The sequence below is a fragment of the Rhinatrema bivittatum genome, chromosome 1, assembly GCF_901001135.1.
Source record: "Rhinatrema bivittatum chromosome 1, aRhiBiv1.1, whole genome shotgun sequence".
NCBI lineage: Eukaryota > Metazoa > Chordata > Amphibia > Gymnophiona > Rhinatrematidae > Rhinatrema > Rhinatrema bivittatum.
This window is the reverse complement of record NC_042615.1, coordinates 782,838,311-782,854,867: the sequence shown is the minus strand read 5'-3', so window position 1 is coordinate 782,854,867 and position 16,557 is coordinate 782,838,311. Positions and strand designations below refer to the sequence as shown.

Genomic DNA, 16,557 nt, shown 5'->3' with positions numbered 1-16,557 from the left:
GTAGTTCAGCCGGGAGAGGATAAACGTATAATTCAGGGTCGCCAGGTGGTCCTTCTTTAGACACAGCATTATTTACTTGAGTTGTCTGAGGTGGTAATGGATGCTCTTGGCAATTATGGATATTTGTGAATCCAAATGTAATCTCAAGTCAAGTTTGACACCCAGACTCCGGTTTGTGATTTTTATTGTGAAGGAGGGGTGTTGAGCATCAGTTTGAGGTTGTCAAGTGGGGCAGGGGAAGTATCTAAACTAGTACCTTTGTTTTGTTGGGATTTAGTTTAAGTTGATTGGAAGAGGCCCATTTCCAGATTTCTGTGAGGGAAATCTGTGCACCGCTATGTTGCTGTCAGAACCTAATGAGAGGAAGTCTTGAGATCAGAAGTATAGATGAAGTACTGGGGTAGGCTTTCAGTACCAATATACACAACTGATTTATATAGAAACTAGAAAAAAATAGTTAATATAGCAGAAAAGAGGGCCAAAACATTTGTTTAGATACATTAATGGCAGGAGGAAGTGCAATATTGGGATTGTAAAACCGAAAGGTGAAGAGGGGACATGAAGCTTACGACTTAAATGCAGAATTTCTGGCTGCACTAGCCTGGTCTCTTCTTCCCGCACACGCACCCCCGCTGCTCACCACTTCCTCTTCCGGGCCACGGGAAGAAGAGAACATGGCGGTGCCGCTGACTCCTGCTCTCCTGCCGTGTTCTGCCTGGGCTTTCGGCGTTTTAAGCCCGGGTGGAGGACCTATCTTGCTGTGGTAGGGGGAGCAGCTGAGTCAGCAGGGGACTGGGAAGTGTGGCGACAAATCGGTTGAGAACCACTGCTTTAGCAGAGTCTGCCAGCCAGAAAAACTGAGCCTTAGGGCCTGATTTCACCAAGACCTTTTTCACATTCTGGGCTATGGGAAAAAATCTCAGTAAATCAGGCCCTTACAAAGGTTTTTAAAAACTGCCCATATAATTTTAGCAAAACAAGTTCTGAATAGAAAGCTTTTACAGTATTAGGTGAGCTTGGGCTTTCTGTGTGCTAGGGAGGTCATTGTGGATTTTACTTTTGGTGTAATTTGCCATGTTTTGTCTCAAACTATCAAATGGTGCAAACTTGGAGGTAAAAAAAAAATTAAATTACAGCAGACTGTAAATGACTGAGCATGGTGGGCTAATCACTATCCTATCGTAGGAGTTCTCTTAAACCTGGAGGAATATTTGGGGAGGAGACAGATTTTAGATACTTTATAGAGACAGTACGTTTAATCTTTTTTAGAGACAGGATTTACCAGTGTTTATTAAAAGTTAAGTCCATTGATGGTAGCAGATTTGTTTTGCATGTAAGTTGGTGGTGTCCTTGTTAAGATGTAATAGCATGTGAGTCTCCTATCTGGAGCTCACTTTGTAGCCAGTACAAAAGAATACACATTCTGGGAAAACTGCAAAACTGCATGCCTTAGTAATGTTAGTAAATGGTGGCTGGTTTACAACAACACTTGGGATTGGAATCATAAACAAGAAATGGATCATATAACTGTTGTGTGCAAAGGGTGTGTGGTCTGTTACTTCGGTTTCCACAAAACTTAACAGAAATTGTCTTTTTGCCCGGCCTCTTTCTGGCATACCCCCAAAGCCCCCTTATCTCAGATTTCCCAGCCCACATATCTGTCTAGACGCTGCAGAATCCTTCTCTTGGTCAAACGATGAGATAAGGGAGACAGTATACAAGCATAACATATCCTTGGTGCATCGGGATTCATTGATCTGAAGCTTCACTTCCCAAAGTCAATGCTTCTTGCCTTGTAATACTTCTCAGTTGCATTGAGAAATCTCCTTGCCTTGTAATACCTCTCAGTTGCACTGAGAAATCTCTCTGCCTGCAATTATTGTATGTTGATTGTGAAAACCGCCATGACCTCTTTTGGAGCAGGCAGTATAGAAACAGTTCTTAAATAAAATCATGCCGCAAGTGCCCTCCAATGTATTCTGTCCTACATCTGTCATTTAGGATTTAGTGTTACGATTCTCTTTGAAACTATGGATCTGAAGGGGCCGAACTTCCTTGATTTCTTCCTTGTTTCTGGGTCTATACTTCCAGATTAGTTCCTGGATGCTGGGAACATTTCTGGATAGTTCCTCCTTGGCTCAGTCTGCAGGCTCTCTGTCCTCCCTCTAAACATTTTTAGCTGCTTTCACTCCGCGCTGGCTCCTCCTTTCCTCTGTCTCAGCTTAATGTGGAGAGCAGCTTACCTCCTCCTCTTGTGACTGGGAGGTTCCTGGCTGTCAATCATAATCTCACCAGTTTAACATTAAACCTTGGGGTGTCCAAATGTCTGGCTTTGGGCCGGACAGTACTTTTTTCTGAGCCCCTGTCCAGAAGTCCAGCACCCCCACTTCCCTGCATGGTGGGGGGAAACAGACTCTCTATTTCAGTCTCTCTTTCCCCAGGACAGGAGCATTCACTGTCCCAGGGAGAAAAGGAGAAAAAAACAATCACAGCCAGCCCCCCCAAAAAATCTTCAACTTTATCATCAAACTAGCAATGTGATATATAGAGAGAGGATGGTTCCTGGTTATGCTTCTGTATAAAAAACCATAGGCAGAGCATGGGCAGAAGGAGCCAGGTCTAGGCGGTGACTGTTCAAGGATGATGCAAATGCTGCAGGCTGGGGAAGAGGCGGCCACAAACTAAAAAATGTTAGCTAGCCTGCTGATGGGTGGGATTTAAATTGGCAGCAGCATAAGAGTGAACATGTATCTGAAAAGTGAGTGTGTCTCTTTGAATCAGCCCATGTGTGGGCGTGTCTCTTTGAATTAGAGCACATGTGGGTGCGAATTAGAGTGCATGTGTGGGCGTGTCTTTGAATCAGAGTACATGTGTGGGCGTGTCTCTAAATCTGAGTGCATGTGTGGGTGTGTCTCTGAATTAGAGCACATGTGAGTGCGAATCAGAGTGCATGTGTGGGCGTGTCTTTGAATCAGAGTGCATGTGTGGGCGTGTCTGAATCAGAGCACATGTGTGGGCGTGTCTGAATCAGAGCACATGTGTGGGTGTGTCTGAATCAGAGCACATGTGTGGGTGTGTCTTTGAAATAAAGCACCTGTGGGCGTGTCTTTGAATCAGAGCACGTGTGGGCATGTCTTTGAATCAGAGCGCATGTGTGGGCATGTCTTTGAATTAGAGCACATGTGTGGGCATGTCTTTGAATCATAGCACGTGTGGGCGTGTCTTTCAATCAGAGCACATATGTGGGCATGTCTCTAAATCTGAGTGCATGTGTGGGTGTGTCTTTGAATCAGAGCACATGTGGTAGTGTCTGAATCAGAGCACATGTGTGGTAGTGTCTGAATCAGAGCACATGTGTGGGCGTGTCTCTGAATCAGAGCACATGTGTGGGCATGTCTTTGAATCAGAGCACGTGTGGTTGTGTGAATCAGAGCATGTGTGGGCATGTCTGAATTAGAGCACATGTGTGGGCGTGTCTGAATCAGCACATGTGTGGGCATGTCTTTGAATCAGAGCGCGTGTGGGCGTGTCTTTGAATCAGAGTGTGTGTGGGCGTGTCTTTGAATCAGAGCACATGTGTGGGGGTGTCTGAATCAGCTCACATATGTAGGCATGTCTCTTTAAATTAGAGCACTTGTGTGGGTGGGTGTGTTTAGTCAGAATGCATGTGTGTCTCTCTTGAGTGCGTATATGTATATGTCATTGAGTCAGAGCATGTGTGTGTATCTGAGACAGATCATGTATGTTTCTCTGAGTCAGAACATATGCGCATGTGTGTTACTGAATCAGAGCATGCGTGTGTATCTCTCTCTGAGTCAAAGCGTGTATTTGCCAATAACATTTCTTGAACCTAAAAATCTGTGGGTGACTGTGTGTGTGCATGGCTGTCTGTGAGAGAGAGTGAGAATGTGTGTGTGTGTGTCAGACACCCTTTCATTACTCGGGAATCCCACAGACCTATAGAGAGTCAATGTTCCACCACTGCTAGCTTATACGAGAGCTCAAACAATGGCAGTCGATGTCTTTCTCATTCTCTGGATGTTTAAGTCTTTAAAAATGACATTGTTTTCTAAATGGCTATATATGTTATAAACTTTACCTTTAAAATGACTTAAAAAAAAAGATCTGTGCACTTTACACACAGTGTTGATGAACGTCTATGGAGGGCTAAAAGGCCCAGAATAGAATGTAATTCGTTAGTGGGTACCTGAAGGGGAGGGGACCTAGGTATGTTAGATTTGTCGAATTATAATTTGGTCTGCTTAATGAGACATCTTCATGACTGGGTATTTGATACCCCATTGGGTTTTGAAAAAAGGATGACAATGACCCCTGCTCACTCATTTTGTATTTTAAGTAAAAGTAATTAGGCTGCCTCAACTACTTATTTATTTATTTATTTAAAGTTTTTTCTATACCGACTTTCCAATAACAGAATTACTGATCAATTCGGTTTACATTTTGAACAATAACAGTGACAAGCAAATGTCTTACAGAGAACAGGAAGAATAACTTGGAAATGAATATATGGGGTTAAACAAAGAAATACAATATACATAGCCTAATATAGGCAGAGGCAGATAACTTCTGTGTGGGGTTGATTATAGCTTTTAAGACTGTCAGGAGGTTGGGAATTGCATTTTGTACTTTTGGGCTGCCAAGGAGTTAAAGTTGAAGAATTCTTTGGGGAATTCTTTGTGATGATCTATGGAGTTCTTTGTGTTGTTCTATGGGGTATTGAATAGGGGTTCAAAGAGTTTTTAGAATTGAACTTGTCTAGTTCTTGTGTAGTTCTCTTATAGGTTGTTGACAATAGCTGATGTTCTTATATAGTTCTCTTATGGTTTGATAGAAAATGATTTAAAGGGGGACCTTGGCAGAGAAGCTTGCGCTGTCTGATGTTATGGAAAAGCTTGGTGGAAGAGCCAAGTTTTAAGCCTTTTTTTGAAAATAATGGGGCATTGCACTGATTTGAGTTCCGGCGGGAGCGTATTCCAGAGTTTCAGACCAGCTGTGGAGAATGCTCTTTTACTTAAAGCTGATTTCATTGGTGGTATCTGGAGATTGTTTCGGTAGGCATGTCTCACTGGTCTAGTAGAGGTGTGGAGTTGGAGAGGGGTTTTGAGCATGAGTGGGGCTAGGTTGTGTAGTGCTTTGTGTATTGATGAGAGCACTTTGAAGAGTATTCTGAAATTGACGGGCAGCCAGTGTAGGCTTTTTAAAATGGGTGAGATGTGGTCTCTTTTGTTGGTCTTGGTTAAGATCCTTGCCGAAGCGTTTTGCAACATCTGTAATGGTTTTAAGGCGTTTGCTGGTAGGCCTACTAGAAGAGAGTTGCAGTAATCTATTTTCGTGAGTATGATCGCTTGTAGAACCAATCGGAAATCTTGAAAATGGAGTAGTGGTCTGAGTCTTTTTAAGACTTGTAATTTGAAGAATCCGTCCTTTACTATGTTATTGATGAGCGCTCTGTAATTCATTTGGTGATCAAGTATAACTCCTAGATTTCTGACTTGTGGTGAAAAAGTTATTTGGGTGGATAAGTTGGTGCTGGGAAGTGAGTAGGTTCCATCTTGAGAAATGAGTAGGTATTCTGTTTTGTTTTGATTGAGGATAAGATTTAGGCTTGTGAGTAAGTTATTGATGGCTTGTTGGCATGTGTTCCAGAAATCCAGAGTTTTTTGGAGTGATTCGGTGATGGGGATTAGAATCTGTACATCGTCTGCGTATAAGTAGTGGATGAGTTTGAGGTTGAGCAGGAGTTGGCAGAGTGGTAGGAGGTATATATTGAATAAGGTTGGTGAGAGTGATGATCCCTGAGGGACTCCCAAGTCGCAGGTGATTGGTTGAGATTCTTCCTTGTTGACCTTGACTTTATATTGTCTGTTCTTAAGGAACGATTTGAACCAGTTGAGAGCTGTATCTCTAATTCCAATGTCTGACAGACGATCTATTAATGTGTTATGATTGACCGTATCAAATGCTGCTGATAGGTCTAGTAAGATGAGTAGACAAGGACATCTTTTTTCAAGATTCAGTAATATGGAATCCGTTAAGGAGATTAGGAGGGTTTCTGTGCTTCTAGATTGGCGGAAACCAAACTGGGCTGGAGAGAGAATGTTGTTATCATTTAGGTATTCTGTGAGTTGTTTATTTGCTACTCGTTCTAGGATTTTAGCGATGAACGGTAGATTAGCTATTGGGCGAAAGTTGGAAGGTATATCTGGTGAGAGGTTGGGTTTTTTCAGGAGTGGCTTTATGATTGCCATTTTGAGAGAGTCTGGGACTAGCCCTTGGGATAGGGAGCAGTTGATGATTTGTGCAATGGGTTTGGATATGGTTTTAGCGCATGAGATGAGGAGATTGATGGGAATGGTATCCTGAGGATGTGAGGAGGGTTTGATTTTTTTTAGGATATTTTCTATCTCTAAAGAGGCAGTCATTTCGAATTCTCTCAGGCATGTCTTTTGTGATGGGGAGGTAATATGTGGTGTGACTGGTGTAAAATTGTTGTTGTTCTTGGACTGCATTAGTAGGTTTGGGATCTTATTCTTGAAGTAAATTGCAAGTTCTTCTGCTTTACTTGCCGCTTTATCATCTGGTATGTCTGTCGATGGCGGTTTCGTGAGGGATGAGATAAGTGAGAAGAGCGCTCTGGGGTCAAAGATGAAGTGGTGTATTTTTTGTGAGTAGAAATCTCTTTTTGCTTGGAGGATGGATGTTCTGTATAGGTGCATCGTGGACTTGAATGTCGAGAGGTTAGAAGCTGTTGGATTTTTACGCCAGTGAAGTTCTTTTTTTCTGAGCTCCTGTTTTATGGATTTTAGTTGTGGTGTGTACCAGGGGGTTTTTTTGTCTTTATTTGTTCGGGCAGCTTTGGTGATAGTTGGGCATGAAGCATCGGCCACTTTTTTGGTGATGTTGTCCCAGGATAATATGGCTGAGTCCGTGTTTGTGAGGTCCAGATTGTTAAGTTCAGTAGTTAGGCTGTTGTTGATTGTCTCCTGGCTGCATATTTTCCTGAATTGGATAGTGTTATTTAGCTTTTTTGGAGGAGTAGGTAGGTTTATTTTTAGTACAGTGTTGATCAGTTTATGGTCCGACCAAGGGATTGTGAGGCATGTGGGGTGAGAGGAGGAAGAAAGTTGCTGATTTATGAAAATGAGGTCCAGCGTATGGCCTGCTTTGTGGGTAGGATCTTTAATTAGTTGTTTAAAACCCATGAAGTTTAGTGTATTTAGGAATGTTTCACAGCTCGGAGAGAGCGGAGATAAATCCACGTGAAGATTAAAGTCCCCCAGGAGTATCGCTGGTGTGTCAGTATTAATGTGCTTGGTTATATTTTCAATCAAAGGTGAAGGATCAGATTCTAGGTAACCTGGGGTAGCGTATATGAGACCAATTTGTATGTGGGCAGCTTTAAATACTGCGAATTCCAGGGAGTGTGATGATATAGTAGTTTTTAGCTCCATTCCCAATGATTTTCTTGCTGCAAGGAGGAGACCGCCTCCTCGTTTTTTGAGTCTAGGAATAGAGAATATGTTGTGCGAGTGCGTAGGGAGTTGGTTGATAATGGCGATGTCTTCTGGTTTTAACCATGTTTCAGTGACTGCAAAAAGGTCAGTGTTTGTTTCTAGCAGGTATTCATGCAGGAGGTGGGTTTTCTTAGTCAAAGACTGTGCGTTCAACAGTGATAAGGTGAAGAGTGAGAGGCCGAGTAGTTGGTTTAGGGGTGAAATGATGATAGGAATGAGTCTTTTTTGTAAGGATTGTGGTGTAGCTTGTTTTTTTGTTGTGAATCTCCTGAAATTGTGGATGATGGGAATAGTTGATAAAGTCATGTTTGGTTGTGTGAGTAGTATAGTTTAGGTTCGCTGTGCTTAATTTAGATGAGGTCCTTTGAATTGGTGGTAGGATAGTATAATGATAACCCTGGGGTGTAGATTCTGATTGGCGGTGATGAAGATATAATATGCTTGCTGAAGGCTTGCAGTAGTACGGGTTGATGTTGTGAGTTGTTCTGTACTTACTGCAATTGTCCAATGGTTGCTTTAGTAGGATGGTGATGCTCCAGATGTCTGCACTAAGGGGCGCACAAAGGGGCAGGCCCCTTTGTCGCGCTCCTTCGGCGCGCGACGCCCGGCGCGCGACGCCGTGGACTGCAGGTCCTTTTAAATCCTGCCGGTCCCTGGTCGCTGACGTCACCCCTGCGCCCGGCGGGGCGGGCCTCGGTGCGTCGGGTCTGGTGGGGGTGGGGGCTCGCAGCCCTGCAGTCTGAGGAGGCCGGTTCACGGAGGAAGCAGGCCGGATCGCGGGACGCGTTGCGGGCAATCAGGTAAGTTAGGCCGGGTAAGAAAAGGCTGGTGGCCGGCGTGGGAGCCCGGTTGGGGAAGGCGGAACAAGGAGGCCTTACCCCGACGGGCTTTCAGCGCCGGCTGCGCAGGCCCAGTTCACCGATCTTCCCGTCGAAAAGAGGGAGACGCCGGGGACTGCAGGTCCTTTTAAATCCTGCCGGTCCCTGGTCGCTGACGTCACCCCTGCGCCCGGCGGGGCGGGCCTCGGTGCGTCGGGTCTGGTGGGGGTGGGGGCTCGCAGCCCTGCAGTCTGAGGAGGCCGGTTCACGGAGGAAGCAGGCCGGATCGCGGGACGCGTTGCGGGCAATCAGGTAAGTTAGGCCGGGTAAGAAAAGGCTGGTGGCCGGCGTGGGAGCCCGGTTGGGGAAGGCGGAACAAGGAGGCCTTACTTCTGAGAAGTGTTCTTATTACCCCCTTAAGATTTGCATAAAAGTACCTATGGAAAGGGTTTCAGCAGACTCCTGAGATTTGTTCCTTTTTTGCCCATTCAAGGGAATCCTGATTTCAGCCCAGGCTGCCAGTTTAAAGTATCTTTGACATGAGCAGATAAAGCACCGAGAATGATTGCACAAGTTTTGAATGAACAGTTTCACAACTTGAGACGGTGTTATCATTTACCAAATACAGCCGCCTTGCATATTTACAGTTAAGACACCATGTAAGGTCTCTGGGGGGAAATAACCTACTCTCATCCTTTGCAGATAAGCTTGAATAGTTGTTTTTGTTTTTTAAACAGGAGGAATTGGATAGAGTACCAATTACAGTAATTCGCAAATATCAGAGGCTTGCAGGAGCGTGGAGATTTAGGGGAATATTCAGCTGGTGGAGCAGCAATTATTACAGTGCCTTGGTAGAATTCCCGAGATAACTAAAAGCGCTGATCTACGGGAAATTCAATGCGAGTCTCTTAGAAAAGCGTTCGTGTCACGGGCCCAGGCATTCAGAGCAAAATTAGTGCAAATGAAATCATTCCTGTAGCGTGGTGTGGCGAAAGGTACTGTGGGACTTACCCAGTGGTACAAGCCTGTTGGGTGTGATGTAGGCATTACTTGGAAGTAGTAACTGCTCATCCTGTAGTAATGGGGACTGAAGGCTCTTATTGGATGCTCCAAATTGTTTGGGTATGATGGGCCATACATTTATAGGGAAATTGTGCTGACTGGGGGGAAAGCACTATTATTGATGTGGTTGGAAAAGAAATCCTCTTCGTTCTCACAATGGAGGAATGCACTGTGTGCTTTAGTGTAAATGGAGGCGTTAACAGCCAGGATTTTTTTTCAATCCCAAGGAAAAGGTTTTTACCCGCTCAGGAAGATTCCATACAAATTTTCTCTCTTAAAGCCTGCTGTGGAGTTTTCAATTATTTGTAGTTATAGATTGTGACTTTCTAGGGACTATGAGCTTTTCTCTGGGCCCCACTGGTGGTAACTAGAGGTCCTCGGGGCGGGGGAGGATAGGAATGGGGGTTGTGTTTTTCATTTTGTGGGTCTAATGCTGTAATTTTGTGATGCTGTTTCCTGAGGAGGGGGAGAAAAAGTGGACTTAGAGGTTTGTGTACATTGAATACTGGTCTGCATAAGAAACACGTGCATACTGGTTAGTTGGCTGCTCTAGTTAATGCCGTTTATGTTAATATAAGTTTAAATATAAAAATGCCTGTGTGGCAGGTGTTGACCTCATGCTTTCCAATCTTATATCAGTGCTTGTGGCTAAGATAGATGCCCAGCTTACTTTTACAAAGCAGCTGTCACTTATGACTCGGTCTGCATTTTTCTTCTTACATTTTATTTGCCGATTAAAACCATTTTTGGAGCTGCATGATCTTTGTACGCTGATCCATAGCTTAGTTTTATCACACATTGATTACTGTAATGTGCTGTATTAAGATCGGTGCATGGGGGTCACTAAAGCACTACAGTCAGTTGCTGCACAACGTTGCTGCTAAAGTGATTCGTGGTTTTAAAAAATCTGATCACGTTAGTCTGATATTTTTTTTTTTTCTTCTTAATTGCATTGACTTTGAATTTTAGCTAGAATGAAGTTTAAAATTTTAGGCCTGGTTTTTAAAATTCTTTTAACAGGGCAGCTGGCTTATTAATTCCCTCTATACCGTTAGGAGCTTTCAGATCCTTTCAGCAGGCCCTTCTTAAACCACCTGCCCCGTCAGAACTGAGACCGGAATCCACGTTCTCTCTTACCAAGCACCACCATTGAGAAGAACCATATGAACTGGAGGAAAAGCAGTCAGTCTTGGCTTTCCGATCAAGCTTTTACACCAGTTGACCACTGTAATTTTACGGTTTTTGATTCTAGTTGCTGAATTCTTTTTGTTTTATTTTATGTTGTCATTTGTATCTATATTGTTGAAATATTTTTTTTGCACTTTATAAAGTCACAGTTTGTAGACTGATTTTACCTGGTGCAAGGCAGTATAATAAGACAAACTACACTAATTTAAAACACGTTTAGGAGAGTATGTTTTCAGTTAGCACAGAATGTCAATGGGAATGCTCGGCCGAATTTAACACAGCCCTTAAACCTTAGCGCCTTACTCGATCCTTAAGGTCTGCCTCACAATATTTATTAGATGTCCCATCCTTCAAAGTGGTACGGTTAGATGAAACACGGGAGCGTGTGTTTTATATTCAGGGGCCTGCGCAGTGGAATGCACTACCTACAGATTTGAAGAATGAGGTTTCTTTCACAAAAGTTAGGAAATTGTTGAAGGCTTTTAACCTCTAAGGATAATAGTGGATCATGAGAAGACGGAGATGCAGCTGCTGACAGGAGGTGTACCGCTGTTGATTACTGTGCATATTTCAGTTTTTATTGCTCTTTATGGATTGGTTGAGACATTGCAATGTTTTTCATACTGTTTTTATGCAAAGGACTATGGGTCAGAAGGCAGTAATTATGTCACTTCTTGGCTGCTTGTTTACTTTCTGTTTTACTGTTGTCTGTAATTTCAGTGTTGCCTTTTGTGATGCTTATGACCTTCATTTTAATTGCTTAATGTTGGATTATGAACATTTCTTTTGAACCCACCTAGAAAAGTTGATAGGCAATAAATACATTTTAAATGAATTAAGCTAGGGAACTTGTTGCCAGAAAATGTTGTTACAGCAAGCAATATCAGGCCCAGGTTCAGGTTTCTACTTGTTATAATGTAAACCGGAGTGATAAGTAATTCTGTTACCTGAACTTCGGTATAAAAAAAGTTATAAATAAATAAGTGGCATGAGCCTACAGGCAGTGGCGGGAGGGGACAGTCACCCCTGTCTAAATCCTCCCCTCTCAGGGCATCCTCGACCCTGACTTCCAAGATGTAGCGCCGCCTCCAAAGGAGCAGCAGCAGCAGTGACTGGATATTTCAGAAAAGTTAGTGCTGGGCTTCCTGCAGCCTTAGAGCACTGTGGCAGGTCCTGCAGTACCTCACCCCCTCGAACAGGTATCCAAGGTAAGAGGAAGCCCCTGCAGGAGGAGAGAGCAGGCTGCTGCAGGCCCTGTCGGTGCCCCAGAGGAGCATGAGCTGCTGCTGCTGCTGCTGCTGCTGCTATAGAGTCGGGCACTGCTGGGAGAAGATGCCATAGCAGCAAACCCAGATGGAGGCATAGCGGTGGGTGCTCCAGCACCTATAAAAACTTGGCAGCAGAGGCAGTTTCCTAAAGCTAGGCCTAAATCTATGCCCGAGTACCATAATTTGAGTTTAAAAAAGGCTTGGACAAGTTTTTTTGGAGGAGAGCTCCATAAATAATTACTAGCCAGATAGACTTTGGTTTTCCGCTGTCTCTAAAATCTTGCAGAGAGCAGCAGGAAAAGTTGGGATTTGCCGGGTACTTCCAAGCCACTGTCCGAGACAGGATGCTTGGCTTGACGGAGCAGTGGTCTGAGCCAGCCTGGCTGTTCCTATGTGTAGCCCGCATTGTTTGCCATGCACCTGCATATGCTGTACCTGGTTTCCAAAGGAAAACCGCTCGTGCTGTTTCCCTCTGAAAATCAGAAGCTGCAGAATACTCACGTTATGGTAAATTTTAAAAGCCCAACACCGGCATGCAAAGGTAGTCATTGAAGGGGGAAGCAATTTTCAGACTGCCCGCAGTGCTGCAAAGTCTGTGGAAATTTATTACCTGCCGTCTCTGTACCAGGTTTCAAAGGACATTAGAGACTTGCCCTGCGGAAAGTGTCCGCAGCAGTCTGCACCTGCTTACTCTGTTGAAGCTTTTTTTCCCAGCATGATTTTGAAAATCCAATGCTATGCCCCTAAATCCCCCCCCCCCCCCACCTAACTCAGCCTGGGAACCACGTCAGTGCAGGTGAAAGTACAAAGTACCCAGGTATGGAGCTGTGCACTCAGGGTGGGCAGCATCAGTCAGCTAGCTTACATGGCCTACAGAAATCCCTTTGAAAATTGCCCTCTGAAAATGGCTGCACACTTTTCACATGTGCATTGGAAAATCAAGCGTGCGCACAGGGTTTTTCCTCCCCAACCTAAACACGCCCATGGAATGCCTCTCTGTAGGCGGCTAAAGGTGTGGGCGCGATGGAAGCTGGTTCATCCTTTTAGCTGGGCAGAGGGGTGGGGGTCAGTTTCCCTGGGTAAATCACTTTGAAAACTGTCTTCTAAATTTCTTAAGATTCTGATTTCATGAGGTCTCGGAAGCTAAGCAAGGTAAGGATCTGCTCAGAATCCCAGATTTTGCAAGAATTTGGCTTGGGCATTCAGATTACTGAAGCGATGCCCGGTGAAGTTAGCCGACAGCGTGCTGCTGATGGTCCTCTCTATCGGAGTTGGTGTTGCTCTGACTTCCTGTCAACAGTAGAGATGCCACAATTTTTTTTTTTTTTTTTGGCAAAAATAGGAATTATAATTCTAACATCATGACCACTAACCAGTGATGGTGGTGTAATCTGCCCTTCCTTATTTCACCCTGAGATAAAAGATTACTTCCCTTACTCTAAATCATGTGCCATCTGTTATCTTAAGTCTCTTTAAACTGGATGCTACAGTTATAATTGCCTAATCGTAAGCATTACTGGAAGCAGCCTGCTTTATGTGATACTGGTACATTCTTTGGAAAAATGATATTCATACCGTAGGCTGCAGCCAGCAAGTTCGGATTTCCAGATTTAGAAAAGCACGTTTTATGCAGTCATTTGCAATATCTTCAGCTCCTACTTAGCAGTGAAACCAGAATGCTAATTGGAAAATATACCATTTCTTTGACTCAGAAAGATGAGAAGCAGATTACAGCAAATGCTAACATCAGTTAATAAATATTTTAATTTGGATTTTTTTTTCTCCCCCCCCCAGAAATTCCCGGACTTGAAGTTCAAGTACGTGGAGGAAGAGCAGCCGGAGGAGTTCTTCATTCCTTACGTCTGGTCCCTCGTGTACAATTCTGGAGTGGGGCTGTACTGGAACCCGCAGGACATCCAGCTTTTCACAATGGACTCTGGTTGACAGGGGCGGGGGCGGAGAATAGGGAGGCCAAACCTGCAGAACCGGGCTATCTTATCAACAAGAAAACCGTGTTAGTTTCTCTGAACCAGCGTGCCCTTGCAGAGAAGAAAGCTTACCAATGATTACAGCGTGCAATATACCTTCAACTATTTGCAACCAAACTGCAGTAAGGCATTCAATAGAAATTAGTGGTGGGTAAAAGGGAAAATTGACATGCAGTATGCAACATGTATTTATACACCTAAATCTATAGCTAGATGTCCAGTGAAAAGTTGCCTTTGGTAGCCATTGATAGTAAAAAGAATTGAACAGTTTTCAACAGGCAAAATGGAAAATGTAAATGGTGGTAGCGGGTCTGTGGCAGGTACACATGTTTATTTGTATCCCTTTTGGCTGATACAGCCTCAGGATTTTATTTAAGCTGGTTAAAATTGGTTAAGTCCGCATGATGCTGTCCCATCTTCTCGTCAGCACCATGTTGATTAATGTTTAAAAATAAAAACCATGTCTCTAGGGGGGGAAAAAAAACCAAAACCTTACAGATATTGTCTTTAAAGCATTGCTTAAATTAAAATCCATGCCTTTTGCCTAAATTAATTGGTTCTCTGCACCTAAGTCAAGTTTCATTTCTGAATTGATTGGAGAAGAATTTTAAATCTGCTTCCTTTTCCTGTCTGCTGCCCGATCCCCCTCCCCCTCCATCTCATTTAAGAGGAAAATGGAGGAGGGGGAGTGTCAAAGTTTTCAACTTTAGAATTTGAGCCTCTGATGTTTTTTTCTACACGAGTCTAATAAAAAAAAGCCCCTCCCTCTGTACTCGTCGCTGCGAGACTAAATGATTACATCAGATCACCTTGATTTGGAATTCTGCAAAGCAACAGCAAAAGAAGCTGAAGTCACCGTGCTCTTCTTAAGTTAGAACTAAAATGAGTGCGCTCTTTTCATGTAGGAAAATTGCAATTGCAAAAAGCAATACTTCATGTGCGCTCAGCCCTGCAGCCCAGAGAGACGCGCACATGCAGCCAACCACACTGCATCTTGATCCGTCTCCCTGAAACGTTTAGAGCCATGTTGAGTGCCATGCATCCCAAATCTGGTCTCAGATAAAAGTAGCAGAGCCTTCTTACCTGGATGCAGAAGGTCTCGCTGTTTAAATATAAAATGAAGCACATTATTGTTTGTTTTTGACAATCCTAAGATTGACTGTACAGGTTTACTAGCTCTTGTGTTACTGACAGTGATTTGATTGAAATGTTTATTTTGCCTGCTCGCCTGGAAGTAATTCTCTATTTGTTGTAGGTCAGGAAGGGGAATGGAGCTAATGCACATGTGTTGGAGGGGGTTGTGTCTTTTTTTATATTTATTTGAAAGGATAAATATGTAGCATCATGCCAGCTTACACACACAAGTTACAGTTACGCCAGTTTCCAAAGCAAACTTAATGTGCATAAGTTTCACTTTGAAATTATCCGAAATAATACACACATTACCTGCACAAAATTATACCTGGTTTTTTGCATGTTAATTTACATGCATATTGTTTAAATCTAAAGTTTGCATGTAAATCCATGCTTCACCTCAACTATATGGAATGCCTATTTTTGGTGCACTTAAAAGTGTGCATGAAATAGGTTTACATAGATACTTTCATGTGCACACGCCCCAGGCAAATTTTATACCAGACCATTTATGTGCATAAACCCATGCAAATGGCTTTGAAGTTTACCCCCTAAATATATAAGTATATTGATGCTCACATTGCATAGTTAAATGTTATTGTGTCCTTATCAAGATCTAGCTGTTGGCAGTGTCAACATAAGGACAAATAGCGGCCTCTCTCATGTAAGTTCTGCTTTGATGTAAAACACAAGTCTGTTTGGTTCTACATTTTTGCATTCTGTTTATGTTTTTGGAAACGAGCAGATTGCCTTTCTTCTTTATTTGTAGTGATTCTGTAATATGGTGCAGCTCTGAATGCATTAGCAAGGAACGGGTCCCTTGGAATAATCGTATGCAGGTGTACATTGTACAGGTGTACATTTTGCTGTCCAGAGACACCATTCACTTGGTGCTGGGGATGTTCAAATCTCTTTAAAAGAGATTTGCCACCGAGTTCAATGAACCCATGAAATATCTGCAGGTTTGTCAAGTCACTTTGGCAAAGCCCTTTTAAAGGAAAAGGTGAATTTGTGGCAAAATCTGTCGTGGATCCTCAGAAAATGCAATGCGGATGCAAGGCTGGCTACCATGGATCTCTTTGGATTGGCAGATCCCCTTCAGATTTTTCGCAGATCCACATTTCCCATTGACCTTGGCCCAGCCTGGAATGTGCCTCCTTCGACTTCATCTGCTAATTGTTTGCACATTCCTAGCTGGTGCCAGCAGAGCCCATTACAGGTACTTTAAATATCAGAAAAGCCTTACTAACTCTCAAGATGACAAAGGTATCGTCCAACCACAAATCTGATTCATTTTCATGAGATTTATCTTGTACAGCGCTGTATGAATAAATATTAAAAACACTGCCTTTCTCTTCTTCTTTGTGTTGAAAGACCATGTAACATTCTGCCCTGAAAAAAAAAGTGCAATTTTCATTCTTCGAAAGAATTTAAAAAGCTCAACATGCACACCAATCGGATGATACCTTTTTAGTTTATACCTTTTAGTTAACTGAGCTCGTTTTGCCACTGTATCGCAGCTTCATCAGGGGGAAATTTATAAAGAAATCACCATCTGACTGAC

The 16,557-nt window shown here is 43.2% G+C and overlaps 1 protein-coding gene across 4 annotated transcripts in view; it reads left to right on the top strand.

The window, feature by feature from the left end:
• Window positions 1-16,340, top strand: part of DYM (dymeclin) — a 1,075,019-nt gene extending 1,058,679 nt beyond the window's left edge. For all 4 annotated transcript variants that reach the window (XM_029580368.1, XM_029580383.1, XM_029580376.1 and 1 more), the window contains exon 17: window positions 13,666-16,340. In XM_029580368.1, the coding sequence (XP_029436228.1) occupies window positions 13,666-13,815 (150 nt within the window). In that variant the 3' untranslated portion in view covers window positions 13,816-16,340. The remainder of the gene's footprint in view (window positions 1-13,665) is intronic.
• The last annotated feature ends 217 nt before the right edge of the window (window positions 16,341-16,557 follow it).